At 41.3% G+C, this 16123-nt stretch overlaps 1 protein-coding gene across 1 annotated transcript; it reads left to right on the top strand.

The window, feature by feature from the left end:
* The first annotated feature begins 261 nt into the window (after positions 1-261).
* emb (embigin) lies at positions 262-15167 on the top strand. Its single transcript, XM_083644813.1, has 8 exons — positions 262-430; positions 3139-3207; positions 3572-3755; positions 7494-7576; positions 8917-9053; positions 11737-12019; positions 13111-13144; positions 13964-15167. Exons 1-8 carry the CDS (start codon positions 373-375, stop codon positions 14022-14024), a joined length of 909 nt encoding a protein of 302 aa, XP_083500939.1. The 5' UTR covers positions 262-372; the 3' UTR covers positions 14025-15167.
* The last annotated feature ends 956 nt before the right edge of the window (positions 15168-16123 follow it).

Genomic DNA, 16123 nt, shown 5'->3' with positions numbered 1-16123 from the left:
GTCCCAGCGCCAGGTGGCCTCATTAATGCTAATGATTACACCTGTGTTATTTCCTGCTTTACCACCTCAAAGGGTTGCTGTGAAATGAGCCTATGGGACGGAGAGCACAGCCTATATATACTGTATGCTCTGCCTGCCAGGCTGAATAATGGATGGGAGGCAGCAGGCTGGTTTCTAGACTGCGTCACTCGAGGAGGAAGGAGGAGGAGGGAGGGGGTGTAACTGTGAGAAGAGCTGCTGTACCTGTGTGTGTGTGAGAGAGAGAGAGAGACACAGACAGAGAGACAGTGACAGAGACAGGGAGAGAGAGAGAGAGAGAGAGCTTGCAGTGAAGACTGAGGAATAACGCACAGAGTTACAGAGAGCAACATCATGTCGGCCTCCTTTCACGTCCTCCTGCTTCTCCTCTTCTGCAGAGGCATCAATACAAGTAAATGGCCGTTTAATTTCGCTGTGTGTGTGTGTGTGTGTGTGTGTGTGTGTGTGTGTGTGTGTGTCTCTGTGTCTGTGTGTGTGTGTGTGTGTGTGTGTGTGTTAGCTTCGTACTGCTTCCTCTTTCTCCGTGGCTGCTTACTGAATTCTGTGTGACCTTGTAAGGACTGGAAGGAAATGTGATGGGTTTTCAATGGCATCTATCGTATTGTTGTAATACAGTAGGCTGTGTGTGTGTGTGTGTGTGTGTGTGTGTGTGTGTGTGTGTGTGTGTGTGTGTGTGTGTGTGTGTGTGTGTGTGTGTGTGTGCGTGCGCACTTGCACTTGCACTTCTCAAATGTACCATCGTTTTTTTTTTATATGACTAAACCTTTTATACTGGTGTTACACTATGTTGATTTAGAATCATCACATGAGTAGGCCTATCTACTGTAGGCAGTGCTAGGGCTCAACCCAAATGGGTCTTTGAAAGCCTTTACCAATACCGATATACAGAAGTTGAGTTGAAGCTGTCTGATGCTGCTGCTGATATTCAATATCTTAGCATTTGACAAGAAGCATAATTTCACAGTTTGTCAAAGACAAGTGAAATGAAGAGCTCCTGAAACCAGTTTTTCCTGTCGCCTCAATTCATTCCAAGGGCAGTTTGTCGTTTCAGATAAGCACATGGCTCTCTACCTCTGACATTGCTCCTTATCACGAGCACGTCAGGATATGCATGTCACTTTATTGGCATCAACAACGTCTTTACCAAAACGAGGAATACACTTATTTGATGAATTTGTACACATCGAGTCAAGCTGAACTCTGTTGCTCTGTGACTCCTGTGCCTCCACGTGGCTCTCTTAAACAGATCAGTGCATGTATTCAGAAGTTACAGAACTGATGGCTGTCTATAGGATACATTTGAAATGACTATACGGTATTCAGTTACATTTTCTGTTAATTCAGAGATATTAAAGATGAACAAATAAAACTACACAGAAGGTCAAACCAGAGGTCAGATACACAAACAATAAAAATACAAAATACAAACAATAAAAACGACACAAAGTGCTTATGAAACGGATGAGTTTTTAACAGCTTCTTGAAACTTATAGACCAAATCACCGTGACGTCACCATGTAAACAAATTTACTTCCGGGTACCACTTGGGAAAGGCGGCAGGTTTAAATGTGCGTGTTGTCATATAAATGCTGTCAAACCCTCTCGTTGTTTTCGGCCGACTACTTTCAATTTAAATGGTTAAACGGTTGGTAAACATGCTTGTCCGACGTATCTAGCCTTTCTTCTGTGTTTGTTTTATGTAGTGTTAGCTAGCTAATAATGTTTGTTTGTCTGTCAAACTCGCTGTTTTTTTACGTTACAGACAGAGTAACCTCGCGTCACCAGGCTCTTCTCGGCGAGAAAGAGCCTGGTACAGACAGAGCTACTGACGCCAGGTCAATTTAATTTAGCTTCAAGTCTACTCTAGTCTGGTCCAACAGGTAAATTAGCTAGTCTGGTCTCCACTAACGTTAGTGAAAGTGTTGTTATGAATGATATTAAACAACAACACAACACGGACGAACCATTTTTGTCTTCTTTGTCTGTTTTTGTCTTCAACATGTCAGTTTGTGCCGTCCACCGCCATTATAATGTGTGGACCTCAGGGGTACCCGGAAGTAAATGTAAACATCCCGCTGATTTGGTCTATAGCTACAGTAGGGAAACATGGTTCCAGAGGGAGGGGGGCCACAGCTGAGGAGCACGGTCACTTTTGCTTTGAGGTCAGGTTTGAGACCTTGGTGGTTAGTGGAGCTCAGTGATCTCACCGTGGCCATGGTGACACAGTCATTCAGAGATACAGTCAACTGTAAAGTGGGCTGCACTTCCTCATAGTCACCAAGGCAACATTTCGCTCGCTGTCTCTTTCTCTCCACTAATGCTTAGTGCTTGGCTTGGCCGACCCGGGTTCGAATCCGAGTCCGACCCGAGGTCCTTTGCCACATGTCATCCCCTCCCTCCCCCCACCTTTCCTGTCATCTCTTGTCCTATCGAATAAAGGAAAATATGCACCAAAAATGGTTAGGTCCTCCTCCCTAATTTCTGTATCCTGGATCACGGTGTTTGACTACTATCCCCCCCCAACCCCCCTAAACCCCCCCCCCCCCCCCCCCCCCCCCCCCCCCCCCCCCCGGATCCACACTGTCCCCACGACTAACCTCTCGTTCCACAGGATCACCATGTGCTTAATAGGATGCTCTTCTGAATGCAATATTGTCAATTTATTCAACATAACCATGATAACCACATAAGTAAACACATAGATTAATTTCTACATGTTTCAGGAAATTAATTATATTAATAATAATAATAATACGAAATACCAATAAAATAATACCAAAGCAACTTGGAAGAGGAAGAGTTTTTTTTTCAAGGCCATGAAGAGGGTTTTGTGTGCTACACTAACTGAATACTGTCTGTCGTGTGTATCTACACTACAGTAACTATGTGTAACTTAAATGAAAATGTATATGAGTACATGAACTACTGATTGTCTAAAATCAATGCTAATGTTTGATGATTTACATTTTCCATATCACTAGTCCTTTTTTTCCACTTTTTTTTTTAGAACAATATACGGACAAGACAAACGGGCTCAGACTCATATCACTGGGGATGAAGTAAAGTTTGTGTTCATACTTTAATTTGTTTTTCTTCCAGAGGATCCTGGCCCAACACTAGCTTTGCCCACTCCACCTCCAACAGATGTGAAGAGTGTCGTCCTCAAAGGTACATGTAGCCTAATAACTGCACAAGTCTGGATTTTGCCACACCCACAAAAACATTTGCAACACCAACCAACATCTGTCATGATCAGTGAAATAGATGTGATGAATGTGATGTGTTGCCATATTGTGTCTCCATCCCAGTTTGATGTGTTAATGCTGTTCAGGAACAATAGTAGCCTATTGGTGCTATATATATATATATATATATATATATATATATATATATATATAATTGCAGAGAGATGGCTGTTTTAATCAAAGGTAATGTTTAATTCTGTTCATTCAAATCACATTTTCTGAATGAACAGGTGTCTGATTTTGGCTTGTGTCTGTGCTTGAAATCCTCCCCACAACTCTCAACGCAGGTGCAAGTCACGTTGAGAGAGTTGAACTGTTGAAACCTGTCAAATTGGCGCTAGAGTGTACCTGGGCTGGTAATGAAAACAAAATGCCAAACATTACTGGGTATTGGAGAAAAGATGAGGAGGAAATTGAGAACAGCCGTCTCACAGTGCAATTGGAGAATGGACAATATAATCTGAAAAGAGAGTAAGTATGTGTTCATTATTCCATTAGGTTAAGAAAATGCCCATTTAGCTTTTTTGTTTCCGTCTTCATGCGTCTAAGTGTCACGCCCCCAACTACGGTAAGTGCTCCCAGTGATCAATAGTTGACATTAACGTTAGGCATTCGTTGTCTAGGCCTAGGGCTTCCAACAAATTACTACCTGGTCAGCTCTCATGGATAGCTTAGTCCAGTGGTTCTCAACCTTGGGGTCGCCTGAAATTGATTAATTGATTAATTGATTTATTTTACAAACCACACTCAATTTAAAACTACTGAAGAGGATTAGGCCCACATGAAAAATTCATTTGAGTCCTGAGTTGAAGCCAGAATTCTGAGAGTACAGTAAGAATTCCGAAAATGGAGTTAGACTTCTGAGTTTTAATGTCAGAATTCTGAAACAAGGCAGAATTCTGAGAACAAAGTCAGAAGACTTCTGTGATTAAAGTCAGAATTCTGAGATTAATGTCAGAATTCTGAGGGGGGAAAAGTCAGCATACTGTTACATGCGTCTGTCATGCGACCCCATCATAGCACCGAAACTGCGCTTATCAGAGTTATAAATGACATCCGAATGAACACTGATTCAGGTAAAATCTCAATCTTAGTGTTACTAGACCTCAGCGCTGCCTTTGATACGGTTGACCACGAAATTCTATTGGACAGACTGGAAAACTGGGTCGGGCTTTCCGGCACGGTCCTAGAGTGGTTCAGATCTTATCTGCAAGACAGGAACTACTTTGTCTCCATTGGCAACTACACATCTGACCAAACCAAAATGACATGTGGGGTACCCCAAGGATCAATTTTAGGTCCTGTCCTGTTTAACCTTTATATGCTCTCTCTGGGCCTAATTATGCAAAAAAACAAAATAGCTTATCATAGCTATGCAGATGACACCCAACTCTACATAGCCCTCTCATCGGATGACTATGCCCCCATAGAGTCACTGTGTCAGTGCCTTGCGCAAATTAATGATTGGATGTGCCAGAATTTTCTCCAACTTAATAAAGACAAAACAGAGATACGGTAATTGTCTTCGGCAAAAAAGAAGATAGGCTCAAAGTTACTGCTCACCTCGAATCCCTATCTCTGAAGCCAAAGGACCAGGTAAAAAATCTTGGCATTATTATTGACTCTGATCTAAATTTCAACTCCCACATCAAGCTTATAAGAAAATCTGCCTTCTATCATCTAAAAAATATAGCAAGGATTAGAGGCTATATGTCCAAACAAGATCTTGAAAAACTAATTCATGCTTTCATTTCTAGCAGGCTAGACTACTGCAACAGTCTTTTCAATGGTCTTCCCAAAAAAGCTGTTAAACAACTTCAGCTCATTCAGAATGCGGCTGCTAGAGTTCTAACAAGAACCAAGAAAGCTGAACACATTACACCAGTTCTCAAATCCCTGCATTGGCTGCCAGTAAATCTTAGAATAGACTTTAAAATTCTGCTAATAGTTTACAAATCTCTCAACGGGTCAGGCCCACACTACATCTCTGAAATGCTTCTACACTATGAACCATCCAGATCCCTGAGATCTTCAGGCACTGGTCTACTAATTGTCCCAAGGACCAAATCTAAACATGGTGAAGCCGCGTTCTCCCACTATGCCTCTCATAACTGGAACAAACTCCCTGAACACATTAGATCTGCCCCTACTCTGCCTATTTTTAAATCCAAGCTAAAGACCTTTATGTTTACTCTTGCTTTTAACTGCTACTAAACTACTGCCTCTCTCGGCCTGTAATTTTAAAAAGATTTTTCCTGTACATTTCCAACAAATGGACTGTACATGTAATAATAATACTGAAGAGTGCCTTGTAACTTATTTAAAACAGAAATAATGTTTCATGTTTGTTAATTTGAGTATATATTTTAACTAAAACTGTCGGCTGTGTTTTTTATGTGTTTTTTATATGTGCATTGCTTTGCTGCTTGTTTTTTCGATTATTTTTTTGTAAAGCACCTTGAATTGCCTTTGTGTATGAAAGGTGCTATATAAATAAAATTTGACTTGACTTGACTTGACTTGACATGCGACGACATTGATGATGTCACTGATGATATTACCGATGTACCGAAATTTGAATGTCTGGGGTCCCTACATTTGTGTGACGTCCATGTGGGGTCACAAGCCAAAAAAGGTTAGGAACCCGTGTCTTAGCTGGTGTTGATGCTTGTGTGGCCAGCCCTCTCATGTGGTTCAGGAGTGCTCCGTCGCGAAGAACACTCCCCCGTTCATTTGTGGGACAGACAAATACAGTAACACAGCGTTTCCCAAACTATGGGTCGTGACCCCGAAGTGGGTCTTGGACCCGTTGGCGGTGGATCATCAACTGGCAGTGAAGTTGTGGACCAGTGATGTCATTCATTGACATCACTGATCCACAACTGAACTCAAATTAACTCTCAATAACTGTAAACTACATGTAAACGAATGCCTGCAAAACTGTTTGCAGTTTTTGGATATGTGTGAGATTATGTGCAAAATAAATCTGCGTTGTTTTTCGGTGGAGTGTCTCTTTAGCCAAAGCTGTAGACAGTCTAACAGCAGTAAGATAGTATAATTTGAGCAGGTGGACTTGACAATCAACTTATACATTGCATAGTTTGTTGAACATTTGTTGATCATTAATTGAAAATACCTAGCAGATAGTCTGTTCAAACAATTCTTGTTGAGATTTAGCTGATACACTGTTTAGAGTCAATTAAAAGTGACTATCAAAATGAAGTAATTATTTTGTGGGACTTCACAGGCTGAATTCGTATCGATGTGTACCTGAACTTTTGCACGCATACATAGAGGGACGCCCTGGTACTGTAGAGCTTCCTCCCACAGAGCACCAAAACAGTTCCCACCACACACACTTAGCCTATGTGCACTGCACTCCCCAAAAGATCTGCAGCACCATTATACACAATCAGCAAGTTACAGCTGCAGCATCCAGACCAACCACAAACTAAACACAACACAGACACGAGGCCACAACCACCTTCTCTTTCCCTTCAGACTTTTCTTACGTGTGTGTGTGTGTGTGTGTGTGTGTGTGTGTGTGTGTGTGTGTGTGTGTGTGTGTGTGTGTGTGGGGTCTGTGTCTGCACGCACGCTTCGTCCACTTTTAATTGACAGCCACCATTACCAATCATGTGACGGCTGATTATTTAAAAACATGGTGTGTGAGCGTCAGGATTATCGTTTACAGTGATATGACTTTTTGTGTTGAGCATTTTTTTTTCACAAAGAAACTGAGGACAGGAAACTGAGAACACCCTACTGAGTCCAAAGTCATTGTGTAACCTACAGTTTCCTTTCTAACAGTTGAAGACATTTTTTCTCCAGTGTCGTATCTGAAATTAGTTTGATGCTTGGTGAAACAAGCTGATATCTGCCAATGCATAACTTCAGTCACAAAATATATTTATTAGACTACTGTCACTTCATCAACATTTTCTCTTTGTGAATCTAATGATTTAAACATTTTAAATCATGTCACGCAAAACACTAATGAGGGTTTCCAACTTCCAATCATGGAAGTTGGAAACCCTCGTTAGTGTTTTGCTTGCACCTGTGTTTACCCTGCCTTTTCGACACAAAATGGCCCCCGTGAGAAGGGACTATATGGATTTTAAGATATTCCCAGTAGCTTTCAGGTAACCCCCTGCCCCCTTCCCCCAATTCAGTTTTGCCATAAAACTCACATTTGTTTTTCCTTGACAGGTTCAGCATTGTTGGGGAGAAGAACCTGGGGAAATACTCATGTGTCTTTGGTAGTGAAGCAAACATCTCCTTTATTTTGACAGGTAGGCTACACACTGTTTCATATGACCCAGGGAGTACAAACCGGGATTTGAACGTTGATTTCTTAGTTAAAAACTGGGTGATATTGGGTCTGAATGTCTCGGACCTAATTTCACCCTCTTTTCAACCAGCTAAAATGCGGTTACAACATTAACGTGTCAAAAACACAATTTGTTGAAACATATTGATAATTTGTTAGTTGGAGCTTGAAAGAGAAACAATATTGATTAGTGTGTGAATCTCTAAAGTCATTGTGTAACTGACAGTTGAAATGTGGTCTAAACAAACACTACATTTCAACGCATTTAATGTCACATGACATATAAATATACTGTAAATATGGAACTATATAGATACAGTCAATGTCTCGTCATAGACGCTGGGGTAGCTGGCTGGGGGCGTGGTCAGGGTGGAGTAAATCCCCCTGTTCTCCCCATTCAGCATAGTTAGCATTTAGCTGCTAGCCCAGCCCACGCAGACAGGATCGGGGATTCAACCACCGCAGTGAACGCACATCTGAACAGACAGTCTATGTACCTGCTCTAGAATCCCCAATCCTGTAGTGTAGAGCCGCAGCACCGTCCTTTGGTGAGTCAGCCCATTGAGATATATGGTTTTTTTACCCCACTCACGCGCCAGCTGTAGTAACATTTTGTGGGCATTTCCACACAGACCGACTGTACCTATAGGCTATGTGCTGCCAGCAAAAAGCTTCCAGGACACCATATAATAGTGTAAAATATGGAATTTACTGTATTTACTGCAATAATGCGCATGCACAAGTACTTAGAGATGTTTGGTACACATGATATAAAATATAGGCTACACCTGTCTCATGATCGTTAGCCTGTGGTACAGTTGTGTACAAAGTGGCTGACATAAGAGGTTTATATGTGCAAGGTACACAGTATATTTTCAGTGATCTGATTAGCTTATTGGTAGAGTAGAGGGTTTGAATGTGGGAGATTGGAGGTTTGAATCCTGTGTGGGGCGTTATGTTTTAAAATGTTAATGGTGCCTCTCTTTTTATAATGATGCTGAATGCACACTGTGTACATAAACCAAATCAGAATAGCTTGAATATCCCCGGTGTGGTAACTAAGATCCTGGTGAAATATTGTCTAAATGTGAACGTTCAATCAACGTCTGCAAATAGTGGGTGAAAAAACTTTTGAACCTGTCTTGATCGTTTTTTTCCAACGGTGACCCTAACCGTCTTTTCAATGGAAAAATGCTCGCCGGGGAGTTGGATTTTCAAGTGATATCACATATACCTGCATGTATACCGTATGAAAGGTAGACAGTTTCCCATCATTCTGCAATTGTCCATCTTTCCTTGCAGTTCCACAGATGGCTGAGGTGCGAGACAAGCCCGTAGTCAGCTATGTGGGGGACTCTGTGGTGCTGGGATGCAAAATCGAGAAGGACAAACCCGAGCCCCTCACCTGGCAGTGGTATAGAGCCAATGGGACAGACAAGGTGGGCTGGCCGGCCGCCAAGAGGTTCACTTTGATGTGCTTTTAGGAAGGATTTGTGTCACTGGTGAATGTTAAATCAACGTGGGAAAAATGTTCAGCATTTGGTTTTACTAGCCAATAATGAATTGGTCGGTGGAATAAATGCTATAAGTACATCTAGACTCTAGGCCTATACTGTATATCTATGGGTTTAATACTCTAGAACAGGGGTGTCAAAACTCATTTTAATCCACGGGCCACATGCGACCCAATTTGGTGTCAAGTGGGCCAGACAATGAAAATCAATAATCAATAATAACTTATAAATGACAAAACCTCAAAAATGTCCCATTTATCTTAGTGTAAAGAATTACAGGTACAACCCTACAACACGTAGGGTTGTCTCAGATACCATCAAGCACATTATCGATCGTCTGTGCATTACAATCAGGGGTGTAGTGGAGGGTCAACGCAGGTAAACAATTTACCCACCCCTTTGAAATGAGGCAGATAGTTTACTCACCTATTCAGATCAACTGTATCAATCAATGAGGGCAAACAAGGTGGGTGAACTACTCACCTTGGATAGTTTACCCACCTGTGCAATAGTAGTCAAGCAAAGGTAATGAAAATAGCTGACTATTTAGTGATTAATACAGATAACATGAATAGGCGACTTAATATTGAACTTGCTCCTGAAACCTGGTACCTCTTAGCCTTAACAAGTGCGTCATATTGGATTGAAGGACTTCCCAGTGCAATGTTCACACTTTGCAAAGTCATCCTTTGGGCTGCATTGGACCCTTTGGGGGGCCGGATCTGGCCCCCGGACCGCATGTTTGACACCCCTGCTTAGAATCTAGATGTATATCCTACAGTAACAGGATATGTGACTGACATGTCATAGAGAATGGAATGGTACGATATGGCAGCCATCTTACCTGGGTACAGCTGACTGTCTTTGGAGAAAGTGGCTTATGCTGCCAATTGTTTTTTTTTTTTTTTTTTTTTTACAAAACATAACATACCATAGCCAAACATATCTGTAATGGTCTAAAATGATACCAAATTTGTAAAAATGTTATACTTTTTAGATTATAATAACCCCAAGGAGACCTAGTGATACAGTACAGAGGTTTTTACAATGTAAGTCTATGGGAGGACTGTGCAAACCATGCCCTGTTTGAACTACTTCCTCAAGTACTCGCAGTTTAAAAGACATGTTGAAATGGAGTGAGAGAAATAAGCAGTAGAGCTCTCTGTGTGTGTACGAGCAAGAGAGCAGCAGCTACTGTGAAAAAGAGTGTAACAAGTATCAGACAAACGTTAATATCTCGAAAACTATACATGGCTTATATTTTGACATTGCTGCACCTGCACGATGAGCTGGGACAGAAATAGAGGTTGATGGAAAATGTTGTATTATGATAGATCGGTGATTCTCAACCCGTTTCTTATCAAGGACCCCTGATTGATGAGATTTTCTCTCTTTGACCTAAATCTGAGAATATACTGTAGATTTTGTCCAGAATGTGACTATTTGTGGGTTGTAGATGAGAGAACAGAGGAAAAATATGATCAAAACAGTCATTCTTCTACGTCATCTAAAATAATGCTGAAAGTTTCTTCAATTTGCTGGGAACCCCCTCATGGTGGTTCCCCGAGTGCAGTCTGGAAAGTCAGCTAGAGTGAATTATGAGTCATGACATCACTCACTCACGGCCTGCTCCATAGGGTCTCATTATAAAAGGTTGAAGAAGTACAAAAGGTATCAAAAAGCTGAATAAGAGTAATACGGTACTAAAAGTGGCGGTGACCAATTTCAAGGTCGAATGGAGTGTCTAGCTTAAAGTATCAAGGAGTAGTTCAAAGTTCAACGAGAGGGCATGTCCTCCCCTAGACTTACGCTGTAAAAACAAGTGACAATTCTAAAATGTAGCCAGGTCTATTTTAACACCAGAGTTCCAAGACAGTATGTACTCCCATAAACAGGTGACAAGTCTAAACTGTAGGCTACCCAGATCTATTTCAACACCAGAAGTATCACTGACCTATCTGACTCTTCAACAAAAGCTTCCTATAAGAAACGACCAGTTTGTTTCCAAAAATGCTCAAATCATAACCGTAAGTTTATCATACAATGATTTGTATGTACTTATTGTACTTAAGTATTGTATTGTAAGTATTGTATAAGTATTGTAAGTATTGTATAAGTATTGTAAGTACTTATTGGAGGTGATGAGGAGGGAATAACAGACAGCATCGTCTATAAGGAGCTGCTGTACTCATACAGACATTTCCATAACTGCGCCCATGGCGCATCATCTCCAGAGTCTCCAGCACGAGATTTCTAAATTAGTATAGATAATCCAGAGAATCCTCATTTGATCAAGCAGTGACAGTGATTTTGACTTTTTTCCACATGATATTGGTCAAAATTAGACATCATATAGACCTTGTTTGGAATTGCTCAAATCAACACAAATCTCCATCACCGGGGATTTCCTCTGTACTTTCAAGGCCCTTTTCCAAAACTTGAATCACCTTGCAAAGCGTACAGTGCGTGCCATCATCATCATCATCTAAAGAATGAGGGTATATTCACTAGTATTACACAGTGTAATACCAGTTAATATTCCCTCATTCTTTACCATGCTCTTACTGTATATGACAATAATTAATGCTTTAAAAATGTTTTGTCCCAGGAGCTGATCGACGCCAATGCAGAGCCTCTCCGGTACAAAGTGGAAAGCAAAGACGCGGGGAAGACGCGGCTGACGGTGCTCAACCTGACGGAGTCAGACTCCGGCTTTTTCTACTGCGGCGCGGTGTACGCCGTGGGCACCAGCATGAGCCGCGTGGAGCTCCGCGTCATCACCCTCCTGCAGCCGCTCGTGCCCTTCCTTGCCATCGTGGGCGAAGTCATTGTCCTGGTCGCCCTCATCTTGCTCTATGAGAGGAGCAGCTCCAAGAAAAAGGCCACTGCAGGTAGGTGGAAAAGAAACGAACAAAAACAAATACTGTACTGAGTTTCTCCTTGATCAAGATCAGTGATGGAACCCAGTTTATCCACTTTTTTATTTGGAGGAAGAGATTTTAGCCACCTTTTTTAGGGTGATATAGATTTTTAGAGCGAAACATTGTTAGTATAAATGGCCTCATTTACATAATAGTGCTTTTCTACTCTACCCACCACCCAAAGCACTTTACAACACATGCCTACATTCACCCATTCATACACTGATGGCGGCAAGCTACCACGCAGGGTACTGGCACAACCATTGGGACCAAATTGGGGTTATCTCGCCCAAGGACACTTCGACATGCAAAAGGACGGCACGGTGGCTCAGTGGTTAACACTGTTGCCTCACAGCAAGAAGGTCCCGGGTTCGAACCCCGGTCCGTCCCAGGTCCTTTCTGTGTGGAGTTTGCATGTTCTCCCCGTGTCCGTGTGGGTTTTCTCCGGGTGCTCCGGTTTCCTCCCACCATCAAAGAAAGACATGTATGTTAGGGTTAATACTCCTGTCAGTGCCCCTGACCAAGGCAATGGCAAAAGAACTGGAGTTGGTCCCCGGGCGCTGCACAGTGGCTGCCCACTGCTCCTAGTTCTAGGAAGGTTCCTAGTAGAGGATGGGTCAAATGCAGAGGATGAATTTCCCCAAGGGGATAAATAAAGGATAACTTAACTTAACATGCGGACTGGAGGAGCCGGGCATCGAACCACCAACCTCCTGATTAGGGGAGAACCCGCTCTACCTCCCGATCCACAGCCGGCCCACGTTGGGAATCATTAATTGGGACAAATAAATGAGATAACATAGATGGGCTGCAAGGGGTATTTCCGGACCAAAGACTGCAAGCTGAGCACAGTGCAGAAACAAGGGGTGAGAGCACAATTAATGTGTTCTGAGAGAATAGTTACGTTTTATTCTTTTGTTTTCCATAGTTTACCAAACCTTTTTTTACCACTACATGGTAGGTTAGGAGGTTTTCTTGCATATGTTTAAGTTAATTATTTGATTTTGCTTTGTGCTGTGTTGTGTATGTAATTTGTGTATGTATCTGCCTTATATTCTCAGATGATGGGATGAGTGCCGACCAAACGAATCATCTGTGAGTATAATGCATCTACCGTATGTTGAGTTTTCCCAGGTTCCAGATGTCAGGTTATTTTTTATTAAAAACAATTATGACGCTATTACAGATACAGGCTTCATGAACAACATTCAGAGAGCCTAGCATTGATCTCCAGCTACTCGTAAATATATGTGAGGCTGATTAAGTATGATGGATGGATAGAAGTCCTTGAGTTGGGGTCTCGTGCTGAGGAGGTGTTTGTTCAGTCTCTTCTTGAAGGCATCAACACTGCTTGATGTAATGTCTCCAACAACCGCGGGGGGGGAGGCTGTTCCATGTTGCTATGGCAGAGTGGAGAAAGCTCTTATAGGTTATTTACTGTAATTGTGCCATATGCTCAGTTTGTGTTTTCTCATACTCTCATACTCTTCGTTAGTTCATTCCGTGTGGATTATAAGGCTGCACCTAAAACCCCAAAACCGCCAAAACGCACACAAAACCACCCAAGCAAATGCAGGCCTATTAGCCTTTTTCACTTCCCACCCAATTCACCCATTTGATGTCTAAAAGGCAGGAAGTAACACAGGTGCAAGCAGAACAATAATGAGGGTTTCCAACTTCAAATCCATTTGGTGATCCAGGGCCGGGGCCCTCGTTACCGTTTTGCTCGCACCTGTGTCACTTCCTGCATTTAGACACAAAATGGGTGAATTGGGTGGGAAGTGACAAAGGCGAATGGAAATAAGCAACTCTGTAAACCCACCCAATCCCAATCTGGCAACACTGCGATCTGGTCCTACCCTGTGCAGCATGTTGTGCTGCGTTAGCCATTTTCCTCTCTCTCTCTCTCTTCAGGACACAAGGAGAAAATAACGGAATGGAAGGAAGTTCCACGACGAGACAGAGGAAATTTTAGCAGCAGAGGATCCTCACACTGTTGACATATTGAATTTAGCTGATTTCAGCTGTTACCTGATATATAGAGAGTTTAAAAAAATATATATATATTTCATCAACTATTTGTGTGGTGGTCTGCAGAAACCCTTCACATGGTGGAAATTTGACATTTTCATTTTTTGACATTTCCATAAATTAGAAACTCTCCCCCTATATATAACTTTTTGAATTACGGTGATAGCTCTCTCAGATCAGAGGTTATGGGTATTTTAATATGTTGTGTGTCTAAAAGTAAAACGTGAGGGGAAAAAGGCTTTAAACATTCCACAACATTGTATTTTCTACAGTGGCATTCCACCAAAACCATCCAAATAAATACTTTCACCTTTGTTTTATGAAAATAATTATTCACCATGATGTACTACAGAGAGGAAAGTAAACAAATAACTCAAAATCTCAAAATACCTGCAAAACTCATTTTCTACAGTACCTTCTTTTGCTCATTGCCAACAATGTGCAGCAGCGACATGTGAAGGGTTTTTGCAGACCACCACACATTTGTGCATCTATTATCATCAGAACATGTTCACCAAAGAGAGTGGCAACCACGACCGGTCCCACAAAATAATAATTCTCTTAATTATTATATGTATATTTAGTATCTTTAAATCAACTAGCTTGAAAATACTGCATTGTCTCCTGTATGTTTGTATGTTTTCATAGATGTATTGTATTTCCTTGGAGCGTCTGGATTTTATTTTTCTGCCTTTTCACTCGTTAAGAGAGGAAATACACGTGTTCTACATGCCAACGACTTCATTCTTAATTGATCTAGTTATACATTATAATGATTTGTGTGCAGTGCCTTATACTATCAAAAAGCAATTAACCAACCATTGGTGTGCGCTTGAAGTAGTGTGTGCCTACATTGTAAATATGTGTCCCCTGAATGAAATGTATATCCTGATTCCTGGCATATGCAGACGTATTAATGTAGCCTATCGCTCTCATGTGTTCAGCGAGTCAGAAGGCCGTGTTTGCTCCTGTTCATGACTTCACCTGTCACTGTGTCCTGAAAGTGCTCGTTATACCTCTGTTTGCCTGCACTTTACTTTAAATGTGTCACAGTATATGCAAACATGCAGATTAAAAATACACGAACCACTGGAATTGTGTTTGTCAGAAATTACTTGTAAAAGCTTTCAATTCACAAACCCCCACCACAAAATATTCATTCTCGTGTACATGTGTTTTTTTTTTATGAAGCAGCTTTGAAATACTAACCTTGCAAGCAAGCTGGATTCTCTGGCAAATATCGCCCCCATCTGGCAATGTCAGGTTATTGAAATACTGCATTGTCTCCTGTATTCTCTTTTTCACAGATACGGTAAGTTGTATTTCCTTGCAACGTATGGTTTTTATTTTCTAATTAAACAAGGATGGTATGATGACTGCTTGGGGAAGGCCAGACCAATATGTGGGGGTGCTAAGAAAATAGTCGATTTTCATGACTTCAGAGTTACTTTATAATGATGTCTTCCCCCCCGCCCCCAAATAAAACCAGATATGGCACACAGCACATTCAAAATAAATGTTTTTAAAAGAATGAAAAATGAAGAATATAAATGAAGAATATAAAAATATATAATACTACAAGTGACCACAAGGCAATGACAAAAACTTTCACATGCAAAGGGATAGGAGTGATTGGTTAGGTTTAGGCATGCAGTGATGATTGGTTGGGTTTAGGCATGATGAGTGATGATTGGTTAGGTTTAGGTATGAGGAATGATGATTGGTTAGGTTAATATCAGAGTAATACAAAGTCCTCAATGGAAATAAGCCTTTTGATTGATTGGTTGGTTGATTTTATTCATGGATATAGAGACAATCAAAGATCCCAGGGATAACATGTAAAAATGTAAACATTTATTTCCAAGTGGCGGCTTACATAAAATTTATTCGAATTCCGACACCGTTCACCTGATTTGGATGTAAATACCATCAAATTCAAGCTGAAATGTTTAATTTCACATCCATTGTGGACTTTGTGGTGCTGTACACAGCCAAAAATGATAAATTCTGACAATGTCCAAATATTTATGGACCCAACTGTAT

The sequence above is a fragment of the Poromitra crassiceps genome (genome assembly GCF_964638095.1).
Source record: "Poromitra crassiceps genome assembly, chromosome: 10".
Classification (NCBI taxonomy): Eukaryota; Metazoa; Chordata; class Actinopteri; order Beryciformes; family Melamphaidae; genus Poromitra; species Poromitra crassiceps.
The sequence above is the reverse complement of the archived record's forward strand: the minus strand, read 5'-3'. Positions and strand labels throughout refer to the sequence as shown.